At 35.6% G+C, this 26,922-nt stretch overlaps 1 protein-coding gene across 10 annotated transcripts in view; it reads left to right on the forward strand.

Annotated features, from left to right (window-relative positions):
* Nucleotides 1–26,922, forward strand: part of PCDH15 (protocadherin related 15) — an 801,855-nt gene that overhangs the window by 457,293 nt on the left and 317,640 nt on the right. For all 10 annotated transcript variants that reach the window (XM_063103018.1, XM_063103019.1, XM_063103017.1 and 7 more), the window contains 2 exons: nt 516–665; nt 20,039–20,232. In XM_063103018.1, coding sequence (XP_062959088.1) covers nt 516–665; nt 20,039–20,232 — 344 coding nt within the window. The remainder of the gene's footprint in view (nt 1–515; nt 666–20,038; nt 20,233–26,922) is intronic.

Below are 26,922 nucleotides of genomic sequence, written 5' to 3' on the forward strand. Positions count from 1 at the left end.
ATAAAGTAATTAAGATATCCCTATTAACTAATGCCAATGAGTCCCTAAAAATGGCCATTTTGTGAATTACTAGGATAAGATATTATATATCTAGGGCATCTACTTTCTTGACTGATAAAAACATGTTGACTGTGCAAGTAGCTATTATATTGTATAAAAACCTGTAAAAACAAAGAATACTTTAATTTTTTACAATTATATTGCAGTTAACTCATAAGAATCAGCAATGTTATTTTGACCCACTTTAAACCTCCAAGACATTTTGCTTATGTAAAATGTGCTAGAGTTGAATACACTAAGAGTAGAATAAGATCCTCAATACTTGCTTCTTAGCACATCAGAACACCTTTAAAGTATGTAGTATTATATTTTTCTTTCTTTTTTCAGCAAAACATTTTAGTACCCTTTTAAAATTGTTAATTACATATAAGAAACTTGTTAAATTGTAAGAGTGAATTCTGTACTGCTTATATTTGCACGACTTCTCTATTCCGTGTATTTTTCTATCCCCAAAGATAACAGCGTTTGATGGTGTACAAGAAAGTGATCCAGTTATCATCAATATCCGAGTGATGGATGCAAATGATAACACTCCAACTTTCCCTGAAATATCCTACGATGTCTATGTTTACACAGATATGAGCCCTGGGGACAGTGTCATACAGGTAATTGCCCATGTCACATGAGGATACACTCAAAGCAGTTATTTCCGAGGGCATCACACAATGCACTCCTTAAGAAATTGCTTTAGAAATAAAAATGAATTTCAGACTTATTGCATTGCATAATTTAGCTTAAAAAGCTTTACATTTATATTTACTTTTCAAATAAAAAGTATATCAATATGAATTCTAAAGTTGTCTTAACTAGTTATTAGATATAAACATAGCTAATTGACCTGTTTAAATGATTCCTAAAAAATTAATATAATGAATATGATTAATTAGTATACTGAACATGTATTTTAAATCTTCAAATTACTTGGCACTATTTTAGAAATTGATTAAATTTCTCTTGGTGATAAATATAAAGATGCATTAATAAGTTAGTGGATAATCCCATTTGATGTTGGTTGCCTGGATAAAATAGAATAATTATAGCAGGAAAAATTTTGATTAGGTAGTAAATCATGCCTTAGAAAACATATAAATCAGGCAAAATCTTTGTCTTTGATTTGTCTTACTTTTACCATTAACTATACTTATTACATTTAAATAAATTGTAAGTTAGCACAAAATCTTTTTGTATTCTCACTGTTCTGAGTATAAATCAAAGAAGTTCAGTCTGACTGAACTAATTCCAGTTACCTAAATGTGCATGGTTTCTCATTTTTTAATTTTTTACTCTGCTTTCAATTCTTTTCCTTCTATGTATGGCTTAATTACTTGCTTTTTATCCTTCTAAATTATTTTCCTTAAAAGAAAGCATCTCTTAGTAGTTTTTGGCAGGTAGTGTAGCTCCTCGTAATTCTTTCTTAGTAGTTCCTGTACTTGCAAATGAGCAGTAACACAGTAGTTTGTAGCCAAAACATGATATAGTGAGAAAACTTCCCTAACAGCTTGGCGTCAATAGTCCCCCAGCTCACACATTCACACAGGAGCGCGCGCACACACACACACACACACACACACACACACACACACACACACACACACATTCTTTTTCTATATCAGTCTCTCATCAAGATCATAGCCCTTATAACAATCTGAAATTATCTTATACTTTTCTTTCCCTCACCTCAAACTGAAAACTCCAATAGTTCAGCAACTGTCTTCTTTGTCTGCCACTATAAGCCAGCACTTGATGGACATATTACCTATGCAGTAAATATTTATTCAGGAGATAAATTATTACCAACTTTGCACCATTTAATTGTTAATGTAAATTAGAAATGATTCAATGCTATCCCTGTTTTATTTATGAATTAAGATAGGCTTTCTTGAGTTATATGGAAATGGTTGCCATAATAGCCTAGGGACTGAGAATTCGCCTGAACATTCATCCCATGTGTGAATATCCTGTGAATATCCTCTGCAGTATGTGTGGTAATAGGGGAGAAAGGTTTTAAACTGCCACAATACATTTTATTAATATATTGGTATGAAATCTGAAGCATTGATGAAATTTATTTGTTTTTCTCAATTTGTTTTAAGGGCAAAACTATGATTAATTTCTGTATCCATAGCTTCTGTATCTATCCATAGTGCCTGACATAGAGTAGATGCTTAATATAGGAGATGCTTAATAGATAGTTATTTTAGGATAAAAGAAAAGAGGACCTGAAGACAAGCAGGAATGAGTGAATGAAGACATGAGTGAATGGAAAGGTGTAAATATATTGACCTTTATATCTAGTCAATTGATGGACAAAGAGAACTACATTTTTCTTTATTGAGGCGCTCTTTCATAGGTAAAAGAAGTATAGTTCATTCAGATAAAGGAATGTCAATTATTGTCATGTTCTTATTTAATTAGACCTGATTCTCATCTCTATAATAACATAATTAGAAATGAAAGTAAGTTTATATAGAAAATAAGCCAGCAAGAAACTGGAAAGTGTAACTAGGAAAAAGAAGCAATTATGTGGTGTAACTTTATCTCAAAAATTTTTGCCTTAGGGAATCAAAAGCTTATTTCTGGCATTTGCATGCTACAAAAGTTAATTTCCCTTATGTACCTCTTTGTAAAACCGATCTTGCCTTGCTTTTAAAGGTTTATATTGTATATATTTCCCTGAACTATGCAGATTATGAAGAGAGATTTTTGTTTGTGTCTATATGCCTGCAATTCTTAAAATTATTTTAAAACCAAGAAATGAAGCTTTAGAATTAGTATTTTCATGTTATTCCCAGTATGTGGTGAAAGAATGGCTTGGCTACAGAATATCCTCCAAGAGCCTAGAAATAAGCAGAAATAAATATCCCATTGGGAGATAAGATTTAAAACAAAGAAAAATTATTCAGAAATGTGATCTTCAAATGTCTTTCAAGGGTTCCTATGCTCCACCCCCCCAACCCCTCATCAATTCGACCTTTCCCCATTTACCCAAGAGAAGATTAGTTAACTTTTTACTTAGTAACTTGATTTAAAAAAAAAAAAAAGGGTGAATGTGTTAGAAACAAAGGTGACAATGAGCACTCTCCAGAGTGCTCAGAGAACCTCAGATAACAGGTTTAATTGAAAGCTGTGATTATAATGTTATTTTCAACATAGCCATCAGACTTTTTGGGCCTTATGTGAGTATATACTCAATTATTTGAGGACACTATTTTCTTACTATGAAGTAGCTACCCTTTCCTACAAGAAGTAGACAGGTTGATTATAAAGATGTAACCATGTCTTTGTTAAAAGTTCTCAGTTATAAATTGGACTTCTGACTTTATGTGTATCTCTTATGTTTATCATTGAAAAAGGGAGCAGAGTGATTCTCACAGATATGCCTCACGAACCACACTTAGAGGAGTACTATCTTCAAGCATCATCTTTACTTCCATAATTGGAACTAAAGTGTAATCACATTATTAGAGCAAGAGAAAAAAGTTTTGTTTTGTTTTGTTTTCTATTCATGCAGCCTATTTTATACTGCATAAAAGACCATTTTGTGGCCATCGATGAACTCTTACACAACAATGCTAATGGACATCATGCTCTACTGTCGTAAGGTCTCATTTTACACACTGGTAGTTTTCTGGTAAAACTAATTGCCCTATATCAAAGTTGCAGATTTTAATATACTATTTTAATATTCTGAAGATGTAGATTTAACTATTGGGTGCAAACTACCCAATTCGTACTCTGTAGACACTATTTACAAACTTTTGCAATTCTCTTAAATCAAAGGTTCTCAATCCTAATCGAATATAAGAGTTCTACTTGAAAAACTTTTAAAAGTAGTGATGTCTTCACTCCACCCTGAAATGTTTTCGTTTACATGATCTGGCCACCTATAATAGAGTCACATGAGGAGATTTTATTTAAGAAAATGAAGCAGCTCTATATTAGAGCAGCTAATTTTGAGAATCACTGCCTTAAACTTGAACAATATTTTTGTAACTCTAAATAATCATATCTCTTAAGTCATTATGATGAATTCCTATATGAAGTTGAATCTTTTGATTCTCACCCCACCTCTCTCCATTTCTCTCACTCTTCAATCTTCCTTATCTTCTTGTCATGCGTCTGATTCTTCTTCACCGCTTTAGTATCCACTCCTTCCCATCCCTGTACTGCACTAAATATTCCATTTCTTTCACTATAGCAATCTCTTCCTCTCTGCTGATTCCTTCCCTTTGACCTGTGTATTAGTGAGCCACGGGGCCGGCCCTAGAAAATGATTTTAAATAAAAAACACAGAAAAAAATTGTATTCCTGATATAATTCTCTTTTTATATTGTTTCATAGGTCATTGAATATTAGAGCTAGGTATGACTTTGAAAATATTTCTTGCTTACAGCCTAATTTTATATATAAAAAAAAGTTGAGTAAATATGATGACAAATAATTAGTCCAAATTCACAAAGTTTGCAAGTGGCAGAGCTGATGCTGAATCTAACTTAAAAACAATAGAATCTGGAGCCAGACTAGCTAGTTTTGTCCCCTGCAGCCACTTTGGACCCTTGTACTACTTAGACAAATAGTATAACCTTCTGTATCTTAGTTTTCTAATCTTTAAAATGCTCGTAATAATAGTGCCAACTTTACAAAGTTGCTGTTACCATTAAATTAGTTATATAAACTACTATCATGTGTGCATTTAGCAAGTTATATATATGTGTTACATCTTTATTTTTATTGTACCATTCTTGTTAATTATATAGAGCACTTATAGTTATTAATATCCCTTGCTACCATATCTGTGTATATCTCCTTGTGTCATGTGTATTATTTAGTGCTCGGTTGAGGACACATAAACATAACATATGAAATAAGATTAGGATAAACCTACATAGTATTTTAATAACTTTTGACAATTTATTTTATTTCAAGTAATGATTTTGTTTTCCGTGGGGTATGCATGTATGATATCATGGTTTTCCACTTCTATAAACATAAAGCCCACAGTCTATATCTTGCATGCCCAGTTTCCTGATTAGTATCCAATTTCATTCTTTACTATTCACCTTCCTCTTGCTTGTTATGATGCTCTCACTGTGACTAGATAACTCCTTCACATGCTCTTCATCAGTTAGGTCTCAGTTTAAATGTCACTTCCTCAAAGAAAACTTCCATGACCCCCTTTCTAAATTATGCCCCTTTTATTATCTTGGAGCATTCTGTTTTTTCTTTCATAGCAATTTCAAAATTTCTATCTGGTTTGCCCCTTAGATTATAAGTTCAAATGGAGTAAAACCTTTGTCAGTTTCTCCGCTTCTTTGTTTTATCCATCACTGTTGTATATGCAGCATATTACACAGCATGAGGCACATAGTAGACCTTTAATAAATATTTGCTAAATGGAAAAATGGGTTAAAAAACTCATGAATGGAAGTAAAATAAGAGAAATTTTTGTATGAGTACTGGAAAATTACATATATTCCAAGGGTAATGCATTTTTTAAAAATTAACTAGTTAAACTTCAGACATATTAGTATTCCTAGACTGTAGGACTACCAAACTTGATAGTACAGAAGAATTTTTTCAATGAAAGCTCTGAAAGGCTAAACACTCTGACTGAAAAAACATGTCCTGTGAATTCAATGATATATCCTGTTAGAGAGGCAAAGTTGAATAATTAACACTTTTATTTGAAATCATTTATTGTGTAGAGTGTCTAAAGTACTAAGCACTGTGCCAAATCACAGGGATTAAGGAGATTTCTAACATTTATTTCCTGACCTTAAGTATTTACTAAACTACTAAGAAAGAAAGGCATGACAAATATGGAATACAATTAAATTAAACATGAAATTTTTAACATGCAAGTATCTCTTAAGACCTTAATAGTTGTATTGTATAGATTAAGCTTTCTCATTTGATTAACTAGGGGAAAATATTAATGATATCAATGTAGTAATCATGGACACTTGAATTTTGAATTTGTATAACTATAAATAAGAATATTTGATTTTTATATTACTATTCAGACATCATCCCCCTTCCATGATATATTTAGAAGCACAGCTTTTCACAGAACATAGATTTTTAAATACAATTCAATTACTTGTTCTTATATTCATCTAACATGTTTTTGGATTGACATAGTGAAGGTCGTCCATGGTCCTGTTTCAGTAATCAATGCCTAGGTTCCAGCATGTTTATGAAGCTTTTGGTTATTAGTATGTGATTGTTTTTATAATCAGCTGTGCATTTTAATTTTGATAATATTCTTTCTCATTATTACAGTGCTAGATATTTCTGGTTTACCAGATAATTGACTTGAAATTTGGTACTGCCTTAGAAGAAACAAAAGTCTACAAAATATTTTATACTTTTTTTCTTTACTGTAAGTCCTATACTGACAGAAATAAAACATTTTCCAAAGAATTTGTTTTTCTTCAGCTGTTGTTTCAAAAAAGCCTCGCTTTCCTCTCAACTTCCTCTTCCAGTAAATTTTGTTACAATGTCAAAGCATAGTCATCTAAGTTAAAGAATATAGTTGGATTTTGAGATTTTTCAAATACAGGAAATCTTAAGGAAAAAATCAACATTTAAATAGAGCAGTAGAGATTTCCTGGAAGTCTAGTAAAGTTGCTCATTCAGTTTGGTGAAGGAAAAAAAACAAAAAACAAAAAATCACCACTGCACAATTCCAATATATATGCATATTTCAAATACATATTATATATTTATTTTCTTGGTCAAATTATACTGTTATGTATACAGCTTTTATATGCTTGATACTAAGCTAGGTGCTCTGAAAAATATGTAGGATTAATCAGATATGATCCTAATCTTTGAGGAGTTTAATTTATTTTTCAAGAGATAATCCTTATTCACAGCAAGATAATCAGAAAATATCACAAACCATTATCAAATTGTTAAATTCCATGAAAAATACTAAAAGTATTATGAGAGTTCATCAAAAAGTGGGTGGGGGGATGGACATTTGAATAGCTGGGAAGACTTTGTTGCTGATTAGAGTTTCATGAACCTATCAAGATATTTAGTACTTAGGTAGGCTGGTGAAGGGGATATGATATTACTGGAGATGAAATGATATGGTCAGAGGCATAGTGATTTCATAAGGCATTGAGGATACCAATTTGACTGTCACTGGAGAGTAGAGGAACTGAATAGTAAAAGATTTGCTTTTCTTTTACTAAGTCAGATAAATGTTGGCTTATTCGTCCAGCTCCCTTGTCATTACAGGCTTTTCTGTACTTTTGTAATGTCTTTTTATTCTTCTGCACTTCTATTTTTTTTTTCTTAATTTTATTTTATCGATATACAATGTGGTTGATTATTGTGGCCCATTACCGATACCTCCCTCCCTCCTCCCTCTCCCCCATCCCTCCCGACAATGTCCTTTCTGTTTGCTTGTCGTATCAACTTTAAGGAATTGTAGTTGTTATGTCTTCTTCCTCCCCCTCCCGGTTTGTGTGTGTGTGTGTGTGTGTGTGTGTGTGTGAATTTATTTATTTATTTTTAGCTCCCACCAATAAGTGAGAACATGTGGTATTTCTCTTTCTGTGCCTGACTTGTTTCACTTAATATAATTCTCTCAAGGTCCATCCATGTTGTTGCAGCACTCTTTACAATAGCCAAGAGTTGGAACCAGCCCAAATGTCCATCATCAGATGAGTGGATACGGAAAATGTGGTACATCTACGCAATGGAATACTACTCAGCTATAAAAATGAATGAAATAGCACTTCTATTAAAGATGCTTTTGTTTCCTATCTCCTTCTCCTTCTGTCCTGTCAAACAGAACACCTGCTGTTTGACAGAAGTTATTCTGTCTGTGTCTTTTGTATTTGGCATTTTTCAGAGTCCTGCCTCTGGGACAACTTAAGGTTTGAGTCAATGGAAAGTTTATTTATCAATTAATTTAAAAAGGACTATCTTGCATAGCAGAGTAGTTTAGATTTGGCATTGTGTAGACAATATACAATTTCTTGAAGAAATAGGAGTATTTAATACTGGGTCCTTAAATTGATGGGTTAAAGCTGAGCTAGAAATTGATGGAAGCCAACATGGAGGAAATCCTTACTTAAGGTAATAGAGTATAAGCTGGGTGTGAGATAATGCAATAGTGTTAGAGCATTTAAGTTTCCAGTTTCCAGTCTCAGGGTTTAAGTATTGAGAATCACTGAACCCCTACAAAAGGAGCACCAAGTTAACACAAAAAAAGAAGCAAGCCTTCAAAATTCTCAGGCAATGTAAAGAAATGCTTTAAAGTCTTCTTGTTGTGGTTTTACTCTTTGGCTTTTTATCAGGAAAAGGAACCCTGAGATGGGGAAGCTATCTCCAGTAAGAACCTTTTTGATGGTCTATAAAAAATTAATAATGATGTTATTATTAATGGTTTTGATACATGTTTCTGAATTATACACCTGAGAGATTCATTTGCCTACCATCTACTTTCCTGAAGTGCCCATCATCTTGGATTATTCTTGGATATGTTGAACAGAGAGGGATAACCATTAGCCTGGCACAATTTCTAGCTTTAAAGCATCACTGGTTCACATTAAGGCCTGAGAGAATAAATTTGGGAATAAATAAGTTTGCAATGCCTCTTGCTTGACTGCAAGAGAGGTCTTAAGTCCAGACTGTCTGCCAACCTTGAGATACCCAATAGACCTACCCACCTTCAGATTTATGTAGCCATAAGTAAGGAAACAGAACAGGCAACAATACAGTTTTTATGGCAATAGCAGAGTGGAAGTCTTATGACCTCTAAATGTAACTTCTTATGTTTTCTAAACATCTAAGTGTTATCTTAAAATTTTGTTACACCAACTTCTATAGTATCTAGTGCATAAAAATAGACTTACTAAAACAGTGGCTATCACCAGGATGTATTTCATCCAGTAAGGAGTTGGAATTCTCTCTGCAAAACAAATGAACAACCACAGACTTTCTTAAGTTTCCTGATATTTCTTTAACATTTAAAAGATTATTTCTTCCACTAATCTTCCATTGCTTATAACTTTTTATGAGTATTGATAGAGACATTTAACTATGTATGTGTTCTAACCATAAATTAACATCTTCCTCTGTCCAATATTTCTCCACAGATATTACCTACCTTATGAATTTTAGGTTGCCTTCCCAAATAGTCTTTCTTTCCTATAGATCAATATATACTCAAGTGTTATTTATGTGTAACTGCTTAAGTGAATCAAAAATCTCTTTTTACATTATAGCTCTGAGGAGAGATTAAATTTTAGCATAACATGATTTAATTAATATTACCATATTATTTTCTCTACTTTCCCAGAAAAAAAACAGGTATTTTAATTCTCACACATCATGTATTTACATTATCAGAGTAGTCATTGAAGATTATTTGCCGGACAATTCTGGGTTTCATCTGGTCTGGCAGAATAACCATACACCATTCCCTAGGTATAAATTTTCTCTAGTAAAAGCTTCTGGGTACCATTACAGCGCACCAGCCATTTGTGTCTCATGAGGCACCACAATCTTGATCCTTAATCTGTCCAAACCTCACCAAAAGTACCATGGAAGAGGTAAATTTGTTTTCTAATTCATGAAACTCTGACTGTGAATGAACATGGGTAACAACTGTAGTTATAAATGGCATCTTCTTATAGCTTGACTGGCTATAGTTCCCACAAATATTCTCCTCTGACTTGGTCCTGCAGTAGAGCCAACTACAACCCTTTTAAAACATCATTTTTCATTATAATAATTGTGTCAGTAAGTCATTCCTGAGTAATCCCAGGTTACTGAAAAAGAATGTTCTCTAATTTGCTTATTTGTGTTAACAAGTTTGCCTAAAATCCAACTCTGTTTGATTCAATAAACTAACTCCAGTTCCCAAGTCTCTAACTTCCTTTTAATTCTTTAGGTCCAGTGTTGATTAAGCTGACACAAGGATCATTGCCTGTAAGCACATAGAATATGAATGCAATTGAAGGCTACTGTGTATGTGAAAAAGTATTATGTCTCTCAGAAGACTGCGGGTTTGGTATATTCAACTTCTAGGTGCAGTTCAACTTGAGTGTGCTAAAGGCTTCCCATAATTATCCCCTGTGGATTTCTAGGAAGAAATAATCAGTGATACGGGAGCAACATGTAACTTTACTATTCACCTTCCTGGGCAAGATTCTGATTCCATAAACATTTGATTATATTCCATCACACTGTCAACCACATCTGGTGAGTTAAAAGAGCAAAGGAGACTCTGTCATGTATAGAAACCAGGGAAAAAGCCTAAAGTCGTGTCATTCTGAAACATATCTATGCATGTATGAGCGACAGATGGGAACCACAGAATATCAGGTTAGGTCAAAGTTAGGATTTTTCTCATATTTAATAATATAATAAACAGAACCAATAAAACAAGATTTAAGTGCTACATTCCAACCTAATATTCCAACATGTCATCAGAGAACATATTGATCACTAAAGATCCCAGTAGAGTTCTCAGGCATATCAAATACCTTGATTTATGCAAAAGCCAAGTCTGAGCACTTCTCCAGCATTGGCCATAACTCAACATCGTATCTGAGAGGAGTGGCTAAGAGGGTGATACTCTTGCTCTGAAATGTTCTTTCAGAGGAAAACAGGAAGGTATCTTTTCAGGAAATTTTCACGGGCTCCTCATTATACATTCTACAATTTTACCTTGTTTCCTATTACTACTTTTCTTAACACAGACTCAGCCTCCCTGGGTGGGATTTGCTGAATCTATTCTACTTTTCATTTTGGGGGCTGGTGCTTCCTTGCTTGCTAAAGCTTCCTCCTTTGTTCAGTCCTAGGAAGAAGGAATAAGTTTAAAAAGATGGCACGGATTGGTATGAAGCTGATAGTCACTTTGCTGAAAGTAGAGGAAAGTACAAAGGTTTAAAACAGAAAGAAACACACAGCCAAATTCTAAACTTTGGAAAGTGTGTAGGAAGGGAGGAAGAAGGGAGAAAAATGAATCGAATAATAAAACAACATGTAAACAATTAGCCTGAATGGTGTCCTATTAATGCAGTAGGAAGATAAAATGAATAGAGATGGTTAAAAAAAATCATATGTGTGGTATTTTTTTTCTAGTTTTTGAGAGCTTTATTGAGATATAATTTACATGCTCTAATATATATTACAATGTACATTTCAATGACTTTTAGTAAATTTAGACAGTTGTGCAACGATTAGCACAATTCAGTTGTCTTTATTTCCATCACCCCAGAATGTTTCCTCATGCCTGCTTGCAGTCAACACTCACTCCCATCTCCAGCTTCAGGCAACCAGGGCCCTGATTTCTGTCTCTAAAAATTTGCCTTTTCTTGGAATTTCCAAAATATGAAATTATACAGTATGTGGTGGGTTTTTTGTTGGAGGAGGTCTGGCTTCTTTGACATAGCATAATGTTTATGTGGTTCATCTATGCTGTAGGATGAATCAATACTATATTTCTATTTCTTTGAATTACTAAATAGTATCTCATCCTATAAAAACACCACGTTTTGTTTATCCATTCACCAGTTGGTGGACATTTAAGCTGTTGCCGGTTTTGGAAAGTATGAAAAATGTTCCTGTAAATATTATGTACAAGTCTGTTATGGACATATATTTTTATTTCTATTATGTGCATATAGATAATTAATAGTAGAATTGCCAGGTCACACTGTAAGTATATACTTAACTCTTTTCAAAAACTGCCTAACTGCTTTCCAAAGTGATTGCATCATTTTAAATATCCACCACCTCCTCACTGATACTGAGTATTGTCAGTTTCTTTATTAAAGCCACTATAGCAGGGTCCTAGCAGTACCTCATTGTGGTTTTAATTTGCATTTCCTTGATGACTAATGATGTAGAGATACTTTCATATGTTTATTAGCCATTTGTTGATCTTCTTTCATAAAATGTCTATTCAAAGCTTTTGCCATTTTAAAAAAATTGTCTTCTTATTGACGTATAGGTGTTTTCTATAAATACTGAATACCAGTCCTTTAATAGATATATGATTTGCAAATGATTTCTCACAATCTGTACTTTCTCTCTCATGTTCTTAGAGTTTTCAGAAGAGCGAAAGCTCTTTTAATTTTCATCAAATTCAATTTATCATTTTTTTTCTCTTGTGTACATTTTTGATGTCATATTTCAGAAATCTTTGCCCATCTAAGTTCACAAAATTTTTCTTTTATGTTATCTGCTACCAATTTCATAGTTTTTGCTTTCACATTCAGGTCTGTGATCCATTTTTTAGTTAATTTTGTATATGCCATCAGTTAAAGGTCTCAGTTCATTTTATTTTTTATTTATTTTTTATATGTGAATATATAATTGTCCCAGAAGCATTTATTGTAATAAAATGTCTTTTTCCCCATTGAGTTACCTTGGCACCTTTGTTGAAAATCAGATAGCCATAAACATAAAGGATTATTTCTAGATTTCTATTCCATTAACCTATATGTCTGCCTTAAACCAAAACCTCATTGTCCTTCTTACTGTAGGTTTATAGAACGGTTTGAAATCAGACGGTTTATATCTTCCTTTGCTGTTTTTCTTTTCTAAAAGTACTGTTGCTATTCTAAGTCCCTAGTGTTTCCATATTAGTTTTAGGATGAACTTCATAATTCCTACAAAGAAAGCCTGGTGGGATTTTGATAAGGGTTATATTGAACCTATAAATCAAATAAATTATAAAGGATTTCAGTCTTATCAATACTGAATATTTTAATCAATGAACATGCAATGTCTTTCCACATACTCTTAAATTTTTCTCTGCAGTGTTGTAAATTTTGGTGTGCAGATCTTGTACTACTTTTGTTAAATATGTTCCTTGGTATTTTATAATTTTTGATGTTATATGAATGGAATTGATTGTTTTGGGATTGTTCATTGCTAACGTGTAGAAGTGCAATGGATTCTCTTTAACCTTGTTAGTCATTTGTAAGTTCCACTAGTTTCTTGTAGATCCTTAGTAGTTTCTACATAGATGATCATATCTTCTAAAAATAAAGACAGATTTACTTGGTTTTTTTTTTTCTCCAATTTTAGGATTTTTTGTTTTTGTTGTCGTTCCTTTAAGTACTTTATTGCACTGGATAGAACTTCTGGTGCAGTGTTGAATAGAAGTGGTGAGAGCATCCTTTTCTTGTTTATGATGCTAGGGAAAAAACACTCAGCCTTTCATCATTAAGTATAATGCTAGCTGTAGGTTTGCTTGTAGATGCTTTTTATCATGTTGAAGAAGTTCCTTTCTAATCCTGTCTTGTTGAAACTTTTTATGATAAATCGATATTGAGTTCTGTTAATTGCTTTTTCTGTGTTTATCAAGATTATCATGTGGTTCTTTATTTCATTAATATGATAGGTTACATATATTGATTGAATGTCTTTATTTAACCTTTAATTTGAAAAATCGTTTTTCTGACTATAGTTTATTGGTTGACAGGTGATGGTGATTATTTTTCTCTTCAGTACTTTGAATATGTTTTGCCTGTGCCTCCTGGTTTTCATTATTTGTGATAAGAAGTCAGCCATGAGTCATATGTTGTTTCTTTTCATGAAAAGTCTATAATTTGCTGCTTTCAAGATATTATTTGTCTTTCAGCAATTTGACTATGATGTGCCTATGTGCATATTTTTGTGTTTATACTATTTGGAATATTTAAGCTCTTGGATCCTGACAAAGACTCTCTCCTTGACCAAACTTTAGTTAGGTCCTATGACCCTTTTTTCATCTAGGCCTCATCCTTTGGTCCTTTCTTCAGCCTGCCTAGCTCAGTTTTAGCAATAAACCTGCTAAATTAGTTTAAAGAGAATCTCCCACCCTGAATATGTGATCAAAATCTTCACCCTCTTTCCCCCACCTTAGATATCTGATTACCCTGGCCTGGCTTTAGCAAGAATTCTAAGTCAGTTTAGCAAGAATCCCCCTACCCTTGATGTCTTCTGTTAGTAACTTTTTATCTATTGACCCCCTCCCTCTGCTCCTTGGCTATCCAGCTGTCTTGACAGTATTTGGAATTGAGTTAAGCCTGATCTCTCTTCCCTGTTGTGGTAATCTTGACACTTACCACAATAGTCATGAATAGAGTCTTCTCACTATTTTAACAAGTATACAAGTCTCAGAATAATGTTTTCCTTAACAATCTTTAGATTTATTTTTTTTGTTGTTTATTTGTTTTAACTGCAGATTATAATAACTCTGGACTTTGAATTTTTAATATCAGGATTTTAATTTTCTTTAATAACATGTCTGGACTTCATCTGATAAATATATTTCCCCTCCATGTGCAGCTCCTAACATCTCTGAACGGTTATTGCTTTGATTCCTATGTTTATTTTTTACCTGGCTTTTTAATGGGCTGTTCCTGCTTCTGTATAGCTCAATGTCAGCTGGTGATTTGGGCTGAGGTTTGCATAAAACATCTCAGGCACATAAAGCTTCCACCTTCTGCCAGTTGACCTGCGTTTGGGTTGAGGGGGGCATTGTGCATTCAGGCACTTCTCAGGACTCCCTTTACATTGACCTTCCCCTGGGCCTTCTCCTGACACATCTGCACAGGTTTGAAGTTTCAGAGATATGTGGATAGCTTATCTAGCCTTTCTAATGGGCTCTCATTTTCTGGCTCTTTCCACTAAATTTCCAGCTTGCTCACAGATTATCCCAACTGGGAAAGCAACTCTTATTGGCAGAGCTAATCTTATTCCCCATTCAGTTCCTACCGTGATTGATGCTTTTGCTAACTCAGTGCCAAATTGAGTCTGTCCTCTCTTGAAGCAAATCCTCTGCTTTTCATGGCCAGCACTACTCTTATAAACCTTACGTGCCAACTGGGCTTGGGGGTGGGAGTGGTGCGGTATGGGATGAGATGCAAATAAGAAGGGCACTGATTCTTGCTTTTCTTACCTAAAGTTATAGCAGTTCTTTATCAATAATGCCTCTTAATTTGCTTGTTTTAGTGAAATTTAAAAGCCCTAAATATTGTTTTTGACAATTTTACTTAGATGTTTACTTATTTTTTGGACAAAGGATGATTAGATCTACTTAAACCACCAAAGCCAGAAGTCCTGCTTCTAATCCACCCATCTTTGCCATTTTAAAAGAGCAATTTCAGTCATGTGGTGGTGATGGGACGAGATGTGTAGTATAAAGGAAAAGGCAGAATTTTGAAAATAGGAAGTCCTATGATGAAGTGGAAGGAAGCAAATAAAGTAAATTAGGGCTTTTAGGTATTAGCAGTAGTAGTTTTTTCCGGCAACTGACTGGTAACAGGGATTGAACCCTGGACCGTGGTGTCATCAGCATCATGCTATAACGAACTGAGCTAACTGGCTAGCCCAAATAGAGTAAATTAAATAAACTCTGTAGTAACTGGGGGAAACTGCTGTTTATTTTTACTCTAGTAATCTAAATGAATATTTTCATGAATCAATTATAAGTTATGGATTATAGTTTGTTTTTATAAAAGGAAAATCCCATGCATTTTTACCTCACTATTATGCAAATGTACTCATTTTATGACCCTAAATTTTATACTAGGCAATAATCTATATGTCTAATAAAAATTATAAGACGATAGTGTGCTGGTATACTAATTGTTGCTCCGTTGAATTAAAATAACCAAATAAACTGCTGTCTGAACAGAATTAGAATTGTACTTTTTATATTTTCCCAAATAGGCCCCCCCCAAAAAAAATTCCACAAACCAAAAAACCAAAAAACAAAACAAATCACCTTATTAAATGCAAAATACAAAATGAAAGGAATCAGCATGACATTAGGAAACAGACAGAAGTGAATGTCCTGAAAAAACACAGTGCAGTCTTTTTTCTATCCTGGCTAAATATCAAGATAAACAAAGCCCCAGACACTATATGAGATGCTGAAAAGGGCATAGAATATCTTCACAGTAAATATTTCTTAAGGAAATCCGCACCTAGCACTTTCTCTCACCCTTTAGACTCTCTAGGTGAAATTCATCGAAAAGAATACAAAGAAATCTCTTAGAAATAGAATAACCCCCCTAGTAATAAAAAGCATCAGATTGAAACAAATATTTAGATGATGAGATTTCTAGAGAATAACTGTATTTTATCATTAATAATCCCAAAATCTGTGTCTGTATAAATCAGAAACTTTCTTTCCCTAACAGCTCAAGGTTATGTTCCTGATGTAACCTGTGTGTACCATAGAAAACAACACGGCTTCAATTCTTTGTTTGATTAGTGTACATGTTGTCGATCAAAATTTTTGTCTCCAAATCTGTTTTGTCATCTAAATCAAGTGTGAAATGTTTCAGTTCATGTTTTAGAGACCAGCAGTCATAGTTTTTATTATAAGTAAGAACTATTAAAATAAATCACCTACATTCTCTTGTAACCTTCTTATCTAAAATTATATTATTTCCCCAGCTCTTTCTGCCTGCGAAACAAAACACAAAACAACAACAAAAGGAGAAAAAGAAAAATGCAGAGACTACTATACATATTGAACATCAAATATAAGTTAATCCTTTCATTATTTGTTTAGTTCAAACTCTTATCTTGAACCAGTGTCCAGGCCTAAGTCTCACTCCTGTCACTGGTATCAGCCACACACAAACATAGACTGTGAAAGGGATGAATGGTTCCCCAAAGGAAAATGAGAGGCTTTTTAATGGAAGCAAGAGTCCAGGATATCCAGGAGGCAAAAAACCACCAAATGGTCAACATGCATAATCACTAGCAATTAAGCAATAATTAATTTTTAGTGAAAATGTATTTACTCATATAAAAATATTATATTCATGCTCTTGTATTTGTAGTCTTGGGATTATTTCTATATCAGTTATGGCTTTTAGTCAATCCCTGTGCCATTTTTGAGATTTCAGTTTGAATGTTTTTGTTCAGCTTATGATGCAACACTCTTTATTTTTGCCCTTTTACATAAAGCCATAATTCTCACTGTCCAGGAACCAGGAAAGAGTGATCGAAGAGAGAAGAAAACTGCAGCCAGAAATAGGAAGGGAATAGTAGGGGCAAACCAGAATTTTTTTCTTTTTTTCTTTTGCAGGGTGGGGGATGGCTGGAGACATCTGGAATATTCACACATTAGAATACTGAGAGGAAAGAATTGTGGGAGGGTAAGACTGAACTTGCTGAAAAGGGCTGTAATACATTGTGGGAAAGAAATACGTTAACAGATAGCTCAGTGTTTCTTACCATTTAAATATCATAATGTTCAAATAAAGCAAATAAAAACCATGCATTTAATTTTTCTTTCATCTGAAACTTTTAAGCAGCTCTTTGGCTTCCCCAAGTAAATCAACCCCTCATTCATGCCCCCTAAATAAGAAGTGAGCTTCATATGCATACTTCGATCTAGTAGACACTGGTCACATTCATTGAGTTGTAAATGAGTAGCATCTACAGCTATATTTAACATCATATAATAGACTTCAGAAAGGGGCACCTACTACATAGTGTCATTGAGGTTTGAAATAAATGCCTTGAGTTTTCAGGGTCTTGCACCGAAACTATTACTGGATGGTTATTCCAAGTCAGTATGTCAGCTCCTTTTTTTCTAATCTTGGACCACAAATAATTTCTTTAAGTTATTTTTTTTTACATGTGCGCAAACAACATTATATTGATTCTCAATCTACTATTTTATTATTTAGTATTAAATGACCGAAAAATAGTATAAAACTATATAAGTAACCTAAACATATAATTCACTTTTGTCTTATTTGTTAAATTTTCTACCTGCTAATGGTTTCTGTGGAGCTAGCTGTGTTCCCTGAATATGTTAGCTTGTTTGTGGTTGCCTGCCTCTGCAATTTTAGGGGTGTTTCTATCACCTGTGCTTTGCAGCACTATTTGGTATTTATAGCACCTTGCAGGTGGGTAACGTCCTCCATTTAATTATCCTCCAGCTTTTCCTCCCTACCAACATCGTTTATGAAAATGTTAAATAAGACCAGCCGTCACACGGCTGAAGCGCACTCCTCAATACTTCTTAACTTGGTGCATTGCCATTTATCATTCAATTCCTTTGGCCAGTTTAAGTCCCAGGAAAAACGTTAATATAGAATCCAATTTGAGCTAAATTTTAATTAAGATTTCCTGAGACATTTTGTTTAAGAGATTTATCATAATCAAAATTGATATCTCTTCTGCTACCTCTATCCTCTGATTTTCTCCACACACACACACACACACACACACAAAAATAATCTGTCTGGCTTGAATAGTTCTTTTTAAATACACATCATTCATTTTGACTGTTTCTGCAAATAGTTTTCTTCTCCTTTGCCTTTAGGACTATGTCTGTCATGCTCATATAAGTCCAGAATCATGTCATCAAATGCCTTTCCTTCTGGCAACAGCATCTGTCCACCACCAAATACCCAATCTCAGGATGTAGCTGTGTTAATGCCAGTCTCTTAAATTTCTGCTTCAGTGCACATTATCACTCTAAATGCAGCATGTAATAAAAATAGAAATAGAATATTCACAATATATCACTTTAAGCATGGTGGGATAAATAAAGCACGTTGTTTACCTTTTTTGAGAACATTAAACATGGAACTTTGAAAGGGCCATTAATTAACATGGCATCCCTGAAACTGAATTCAAATTTCAAGGTGAATAGGTCACATTCACATTTTATCAAAGTAGGTGTGCCAGAGTGTTCACCAGATTCCCAAAGGAGTCTGTGAACTAAAAAAAATACGACTTTATAGAAGTAAAACATGGATATTGGAAGTACATGAGACAATCTAATCGAAAATGAAAATACTTTTCTACAGGTTAATTTATTGCAATTATGTGTGTTTATTTGACAGAAAACTTATAATTGTTTTCCTTGTATGTGGAAACTGAGGCCACTTTTCTTTCCTCCATCTATGAATTTTGGTAGTAGGATGAAAAAAGAAAATTCTGTGAATGTATATAAAATGCATATTGATGTCGATGGGAAGGAGGGGGTAGAGAGAGGGGGAAAAATTTAAAAAATTAAAAAATTTAATTCATATTATAGGATTTCCCACCAGAATATATTTTTACTCTTTTGTCTGCCGTGAAGTAAATTTATATTGATCACTAAGTCAAGAAGCCTTATTTTAACAACAAATCATTATATAATGTTGCTTTATGAAATTAATCATAATTATTTTCTTTACACATAATAACCCAAATATGCTCTTTGTAAGGTACTAGTTGCCTCAAAATAATTATTAACATGTGCAAATTAGCTCTCTAGATATTTATGTGATATAATTTTAGGAACTCTGAATAGATTCCCATTCTCAAAAATACATTTCTTGGGCTACATTAGCCTTGATATCGTACAATTAGAGATGCATTTCTTTGATTTTGAAAAGATAATACTCTAGGCCTTATCAGTCTTTTTAAAATCAGTGTAAACAAGATTGTATGAATTTTTTTTCTAGAGCAAGTATAAATGAAAGGGACACAAGGACAAGAGAATCTTTGGAGACAGGAAAGAGAGCGTTATGAATGAAAAAAATGAGAGCAAAAGTAAGGATTGGAGTAATAAAGACAAACTGCCTATTTCATTTTTTTTCCAGATCTCAGTCTGTAGTAATGTGTGTTTATGTGTCAAAAACAAGAGGCAAGATAGAGAAAAATATTAAATTTCCTATAGAGATATTAGATTTTATGATAAGATTCTCCTCTTTTATCCTTTATTAAATTTAAATAAAGATGGTCTTCAAGACCCAAAAACTTTTTTTCTCATCACTCTCACTAGAAAAGAGGGAAAAAATTCTTCGTTCTGTGATTGCTTCAGTATCATAACAGAACATGGTAGCCTCAATTCAAGACAACAGAGTATATATGTCAAGAAAACTTTCTTTACTTATGTTTTGTCTTTGGAAGCAAGATCCTTTCGTTGGGGAAAAAATGACACTGATGGAGAGAAGTTGAGTCCCAAGAGGACTTATGTTGTGATTTCCAATTCCAGCTCGCTGCAGTTGACGCAGACGAAGGGTCAAATGGAGAGACCACATATGAGATCCTGGTCGGGGCTAAGGGAGACTTCATCATCAATAAAACGACAGGGCTCATCACCGTCGCTCCAGGGGTAGAATTGATGGTCGGGAGGACTTACGCACTCACCGTCCAAGCAGCGGATAATGCTCCTCCTGCAGAGAGAAGGTAATTTATATTAGAACCAGTGCAGACTTTCCATCGTTCCCGTTTAACCCTGTAATTAAATTTAAGAAGCGCAGCAAGCATTCTTTTATCCTATAAACATCTAAATTAGATCAGAAAATCAGAGAGACCGGATTCTCAGAAATTGCATATTGTGATTTGGTTAAATTGTGGGAAAAGGACAATAAAGACAAGATTAAACCGCAAAATAATTAAGTATGATTTCACAGATGCAGAAGGATGCAGGTCTCAGTTCTAGTGGGGGAACTGGGAAATAGCAGAAGCCTGTTTCCAATTTATTACGAAAAACATGGTTGCAGACAGTGAGAGAAAGGCTCTTTTCTTCAAAGTCACAGGTGTGTCAGTGGCACGCAATGTTTCAGGGTTTTAAAGCCACCTCTCAGTGTATGAGTAATTACTGCAATATATATGTAAAATAATATATAAGTATTGTATGTACACACACACACACACACACACACACACACACACACACACACACACACACAGTTAAAAGACTTCCTACTATTACAACTGCATTTTTCTAGTCCCTCACCTGAGATAATCCTTATTATTAATTGTTTATTTCCAGATTTTCAGTATAAATTTCAAGAAAGTATGAATGAATATGAATACCTTGCTGGTATTTTTTTTTTTTCCTTCGCAATACTTGTGGTTTTTCCATATGAATACTGGATAACTCTCAAATCTTTTTTCATAGCTATATAATATTTCTTTATATATATAAGAAGTATATTTAAGAAGCCCATTATTACTGGACTTTTAAATTCAAATATCTTTATTTTACCTACAATGAAGACATAAATAACATTGGAAATGCTTTATTTTGGGAAGGGGTTTCAAGATGGCGGCGGCTGCGGCAGCTGGCGCGGAGTAGCTGAGGTGGAAAAGGTGGCCACTGGGCCTCAGGCAGCCGGGAAACTTGTGGACCTTCCTCTGGCCATCTCTTAAGGGAGGACTGCTGCTGCTGGCCGGTCGTGGGGGGTGACCGCCACCTTACCCCCGGCAGGAGATGCTGCCTCATTTACAGGCAACAGCTTTGAAGTGTGGAGCAGGAAAAGAACTGATTCTTAGCTGCAAAAGTGAGTCTTGAAACAGGGAACACGGCGCCAGGGCTGCTGTGGATGCAGCCAGGATCCCGGAGGCCGGGGCCGCACTGAAGGCGGCCAGCTGCCCTATTCAGGATTCGAGGTTTCAGGCCGGCATTAAAGAAGATTCCTGGGAGCGCCCGAGCGGCGCCGCGACTGAACAGCCCGAGGCGGCAGCGCCGAGAACACGGAAGGCAACAAACCAGAGACAGAGCGAGCGCCCGACCTGGCACAGCACTGTGAGTGATCCCTGGCACAGCTCTGTTCGGGGGGTGGATGCCCACGTGGCTCCCCGCCTGCACCACCAGGCCACTCACTGCCACGGTGCTGCCTCCATTTTCCCAGGTGCGGGCAGCTCCGCCCTCCTCGGCCATCACTGAGCCCATTTGCTTGGCCTGGCGCGGGGCTTTCCGGACCCTGCGGGCCGACCTCCTCTCCCACTCCCTCCACGGTTCTCTGGCAGGGCTGGGGGTGTGGGGCGTCCCGACCAGTTTTGGGAGGGCTAGGAAGTACGGGCGGGCCGACTGTCACTCCACCACACCCTGGACTCCGGCCCCGGTAAACTTCCTGTTACTGGGAGGCAGATACCATCTCTGCGACCACCAGTTTGGAAAAAAGCCTAACGAATTTCTGGTTGGGAATAGTGTGGTAGGAGAGTTCCCAGGTCCGCTTGAACCTGCCGGAGAGCAGGCTGCAGGCGGGCACTAGACTCGGTTTATACCGGGGGGATACAAAGGTGAACAAGACCCGAGAAAGATCTACACAGTGCTACAAAGGCACCCAGAGAGACCGGTCGTCTGTGCCTAGCAGAAACCTGGTAGACTTCCTGGGCAAGGCGGTGCTGAGCAGGGTCTTGAAGGCCCAGCTGATAGACGAGGGGTGCAGAAGACACGCCCCAGCCCAGCACAGTGTGCACAGAGGGGGGAGACGTGCGGCCAAGGAGGCGGAGACTCGACAGAAACCACACACCCGGTGGGGTCGCCACTGCACGATCTAACAGCCTGGGCCAGAGCACACGGAACGGGGAGAAGTCCTGTACAGAAAGTGAAAGCTCAACAGAGATCACACACCCTGTGGTACGTGATCCACCAGCCCAGCAGAGTACAAGCTGACCAGAAAGGTGGATCCCCGGAGAAGCCCAAGACCCGAGGCAACCACACACACAAGACACTAGAGGCCAACTGAGCAGTCACGGCGGGAGCCATACCAAATTGGCAACCACAGCAACATCCTAGTTAGTCATTAGTCTTAAACCGGTGGACTGTGAAACCCCCTGCCACAATGAATAAACACCAAAAAAAAGACACCAGAAATACAAAAAATCAAGAAAGTACACCACCAAAAGTTAATAAATCTCATACTCTAGATCCTATAGAACAAGAAGCCCTTGAAATTACTGACAAGGAATTTCGAGTGATAATTCTAAGGAAACTGAATGAGATACAAGAAAACTCAGCTAGACATCATGATGAAATGAGGAAAAGTATACAGGATCTGAAAGAGGAAATATACAAGGAAATCAATGTCCTGAAAAAAAATGTAGCAGAACTTGCTGAACTGAAGAAGTTATTCAGCGAAATAAAAAACACAACGGAGAGTTTAACCAGCAGGCTTGTCGAAGTTGAAGAGTGAACCTCTGAACTTGAAGATGGGCTGTTTGAAATAACACAAGCAGACAAAAAGAAAGAAAAAAGAATCAAGGACATGGAAGAAAATCTGAGAGAGATATCAGACAACCTCAAGCGCTCAAATATCCGAGTCATGGGTATTCCAGAAGGGGAGGAAAATGGAGATTCCATTGAAAACATATTCAACAAAATAGTGGCAGAAAACTTCCCAGGTATAGGAAAAATCACAGATCTCCAGATCCAGGAAGCTCAACGATCTCCAAACGTATTCAACCCAAAAAGGCCTTCTCCAAGACATGTCATAGTCAAATTGGCAAAACTCAGAGACAAAGAGAGAATCTTAAAAGCTGCAAGAGAGAAGCGTCAAATCACCTATAAGGGAGCCCCAATCAGGTTAACATCAGACTTTTCATCACAAACCCTAAAAGCTAGAAAGGAATGGGATGATATTTTCAAAATACTAAAAGACAAAGATTGCCAGCCAAGAATACTCTACCCTGCAAGGCTATCCTTCCGAAATGAGGGGCAAATAGTATATTTCTCAGACAAACAAAAACTGCGGGAGTTCACTACCACAAGACCACCCTTACAAGAAATCCTCAAGGGAGTACTGGGTTTGGTTCCTGAAAAATAACTACCACTGCCATAAAAACCTAAGAAAAATCTAAACCCGCTAGTACAATAAAAATGGCATTCATGAAGAGAAAACAAGCTAACAAAAACACTATCTACAACCTAAGGAACCAACAAACAAAGAAACCAAACAGTAAATCAGAAAGCAAGGAACAAAAGACACCTAAGACAACCAAACAACCAATAAAATGCTAGGAATAAATCAACACCTTTCAATAACAACTCTTAATGTTAAAGGCTTAAATTCCCCAATTAAAAGACACAGACTGGCTGACTGGATCAAAAAGCAGGACCCAACTATATGCTGCCTACAAGAGACCCACCTCACCCATAAAGATTCACACAGACTAAGAGTGAAAGGATGGAAAAAGATTTACCATGCAAACAGAAAAGAAAAACGAGCTGGAGTGGCTATTCTTATATCTGACAAAATAGACTTTAAACTAAAAACCATAAAAAGAGACAATGAGGGACACTACTTAATGATAAAAGGACTGATCCATCAAGAAGACATAACAATCATAAATATGTACGCACCCAATGTTGGAGCAGCCAGATTTATAAAACAAACTCTATTAGACCTAAAGAAGGAAATAGACACTAATACCATAATAGCAGGGGACCTGAACACTCCACTGTCAATATTAGACAGATCATCTAGGCAAAGAATCAGTAGAGAAACACAAGATCTAAACAAGACTCTAGACCAATTGGAATTGGCAGATATCTACAGAACATTCCACCCAACAACCTCAGAATATTCATTCTTCTCATCAGCACATGGATCATTCTCCAAGATAGATCACATATTAGGTCACAAATCAAGTCTTAATAAATTCAAAAAAATTGGAATTATCCCATGTATCTTCTCAGACCACAATGGATTAAAACTAGAAATTAATAACAAACAAAACTCTGGAAACTATACAAACACATGGAAATTAAACAGCATTCTACTTAATGACATATGGGTCCAAGAAGAAATCAAGCAGGAAATCAAAAAGTTTATTGAAACTAATGAAAACAATGATACATCATACCAAAACCTGTGGGATACTGCAAAAGCAGTATTGAGGGGAAAATTTATTGCATTAAATGCTCACTTCAGAAGAATGGAAAGCTGGCAAGTGAACAACCTAACACTTCACCTTAAAGAACTAGAAAAACAAGAACAATCCAATCATAAAGTTAGCAGACGGAAAGAAATCATTAAGATCAGAGCAGAACTGAATGAAATTGAAAACCAAAAAACAATTCAAAAGATCAACGAATCAAAAAGTTGGTTTTTTGAAAAGATAAATAAAATTGACAAACCATTAGCATGGCTAACAAAAAAAAGAAGAGAGAAGACTCAAATAACAAAAATTAGAAATGAAAAAGGCGATATTACAACTGATTCATCTGAAATACAAGGAATCATTCGAGACTACTATAAACAACTATACGCCAACAAATTTGAAAATCTGGAGGAAATGGATAAATTTCTGGACACACACAAGCTCCCAAAACTGAACCGTGAAGACGTAGAAAATTTGAACAGACCAATAACAATAAAGGAGATTGAAGCTGTTATCAGAAGGCTCCCAACAAAGAAAAGTCCAGGACCAGATGGATTCACAGCAGAATTTTACCAAACATTCAAAGAGGAATTGACACCAATTCTTTACAAACTATTCCAAAAGATTGAAACGGACGCAAATCTCCCAAACTCATTCTATGAAGCAAACATCATCCTGATACCAAAACCAGGTAAAGATATAACCAAAAAAGAAAACTACAGGCCGATATCCTTGATGAATATAGATGCAAAAATCCTCACTAAAATACTAGCAAACAGAATACAGCAACACATACGAAAAATTATTCATCACGATCAAGTGGGATTCATCCCAGGGATGCAAGGTTGGTTCAACATACGCAAATCAATAAATGTGATACACCATATTAATAAACTCAAACACAAGGACCATATGATCATCTCTATAGATGCTGAAAAAGCATTTGATAAAGTTCAGCACTCATTCATGACAAAGACCCTCTATAAGTTAGGTATAGAGGGAAAGTATCTCAACATAATTAAAGCCATATATGCCAAACCCACTGCCAATATCATCCTGAATGGGGAAAAGCTGAAAGCTTTTCCTTTAAGAACAGGCACGAGACAAGGATGCCCACTCTCACCACTCTTATTCAACATAGTGTTGGAAGTACTAGCCAGAGCAATCAGAGAAGAGAAGGAAATAAAGGGCATCCAGATTGGAAAAGATGAAGTCAAACTGTCCCTGTTTGCAGATGACATGATCCTATATATCGAACAGCCTAAAACCTCTACAAAAAAACTGTTGGAATTGATAAATGATTTCAGCACAGTAGCAGGATACAAAATCAACACACAAAAATCAGTAGCATTTCTTTTCTCCAATAGTGAACATGCAGAAAGAGAAATCAAGAAAGCCTGCCCATTTACAATAGCCACCAAAAAAATAAAATACTTAGGAATTGAGTTAACCAAGGAGGTGAAAAATCTCTATAATGAGAACTACAAACCACTGCTGAGAGAAATTAGAGAGGATACAAGAAGATGGAAGGATATCCCAGGCTCTTGGATTGGAAGAATCAACATAGTGAAAATGTCCATACTACCCAAAGTGATATACAAATTCAATGCAATCCCCATCAAAATACCAAAGACATTTTTCTCAGAAATGGAAAAAACTATTCAGACATTTATATGGAACAATAAAAGACCACGAATAGCCAAAGCAATGCTCAGCAAAAAAAATAAAGCTGGAGGCATAACACTACCTGACTTTAAGCTATACTACAAAGCTATAATAACCAAAACAGTATGGTACTGGCATAAAAACAGACACACTGACCAATGGAATAGAATAGAGAATCCAGAAATCAACCCACACACTTACTGCCATCTGATCTTTGACAAAGGCACCAAGCCTATTCACTGGGGAAGGGACTGCCTCTTCAGCAAGTGGTGCTGGGATAACTGGATATCGATATGCAGGAGAATGAAACTAGATCCATACCTCTCACCGTATACTAAAATCAACTCAAAATGGATTAAGGATTTAAATATACACCCTGAGACAATAAAACTTCTTAAAGAGAACATAGGGGAAACACTTCAGGAAATAGGACTGGGCACAGACTTCATGAATACGACCCCAAAAGCACGGGCAACCAAAGGAAAAATAAACAAATGGGATTATACCAAACTAAAAAGCTTCTGCACAGCAAAAGAAACAATTAAAAGAGTTAAAAGACAACCAACAGAGTGGGAGAAAATATTTGCAAAATATACATCT

This window comes from Cynocephalus volans, chromosome 7 (genome assembly GCF_027409185.1).
Source record: "Cynocephalus volans isolate mCynVol1 chromosome 7, mCynVol1.pri, whole genome shotgun sequence".
Taxonomy (NCBI): domain Eukaryota; kingdom Metazoa; phylum Chordata; class Mammalia; order Dermoptera; family Cynocephalidae; genus Cynocephalus; species Cynocephalus volans.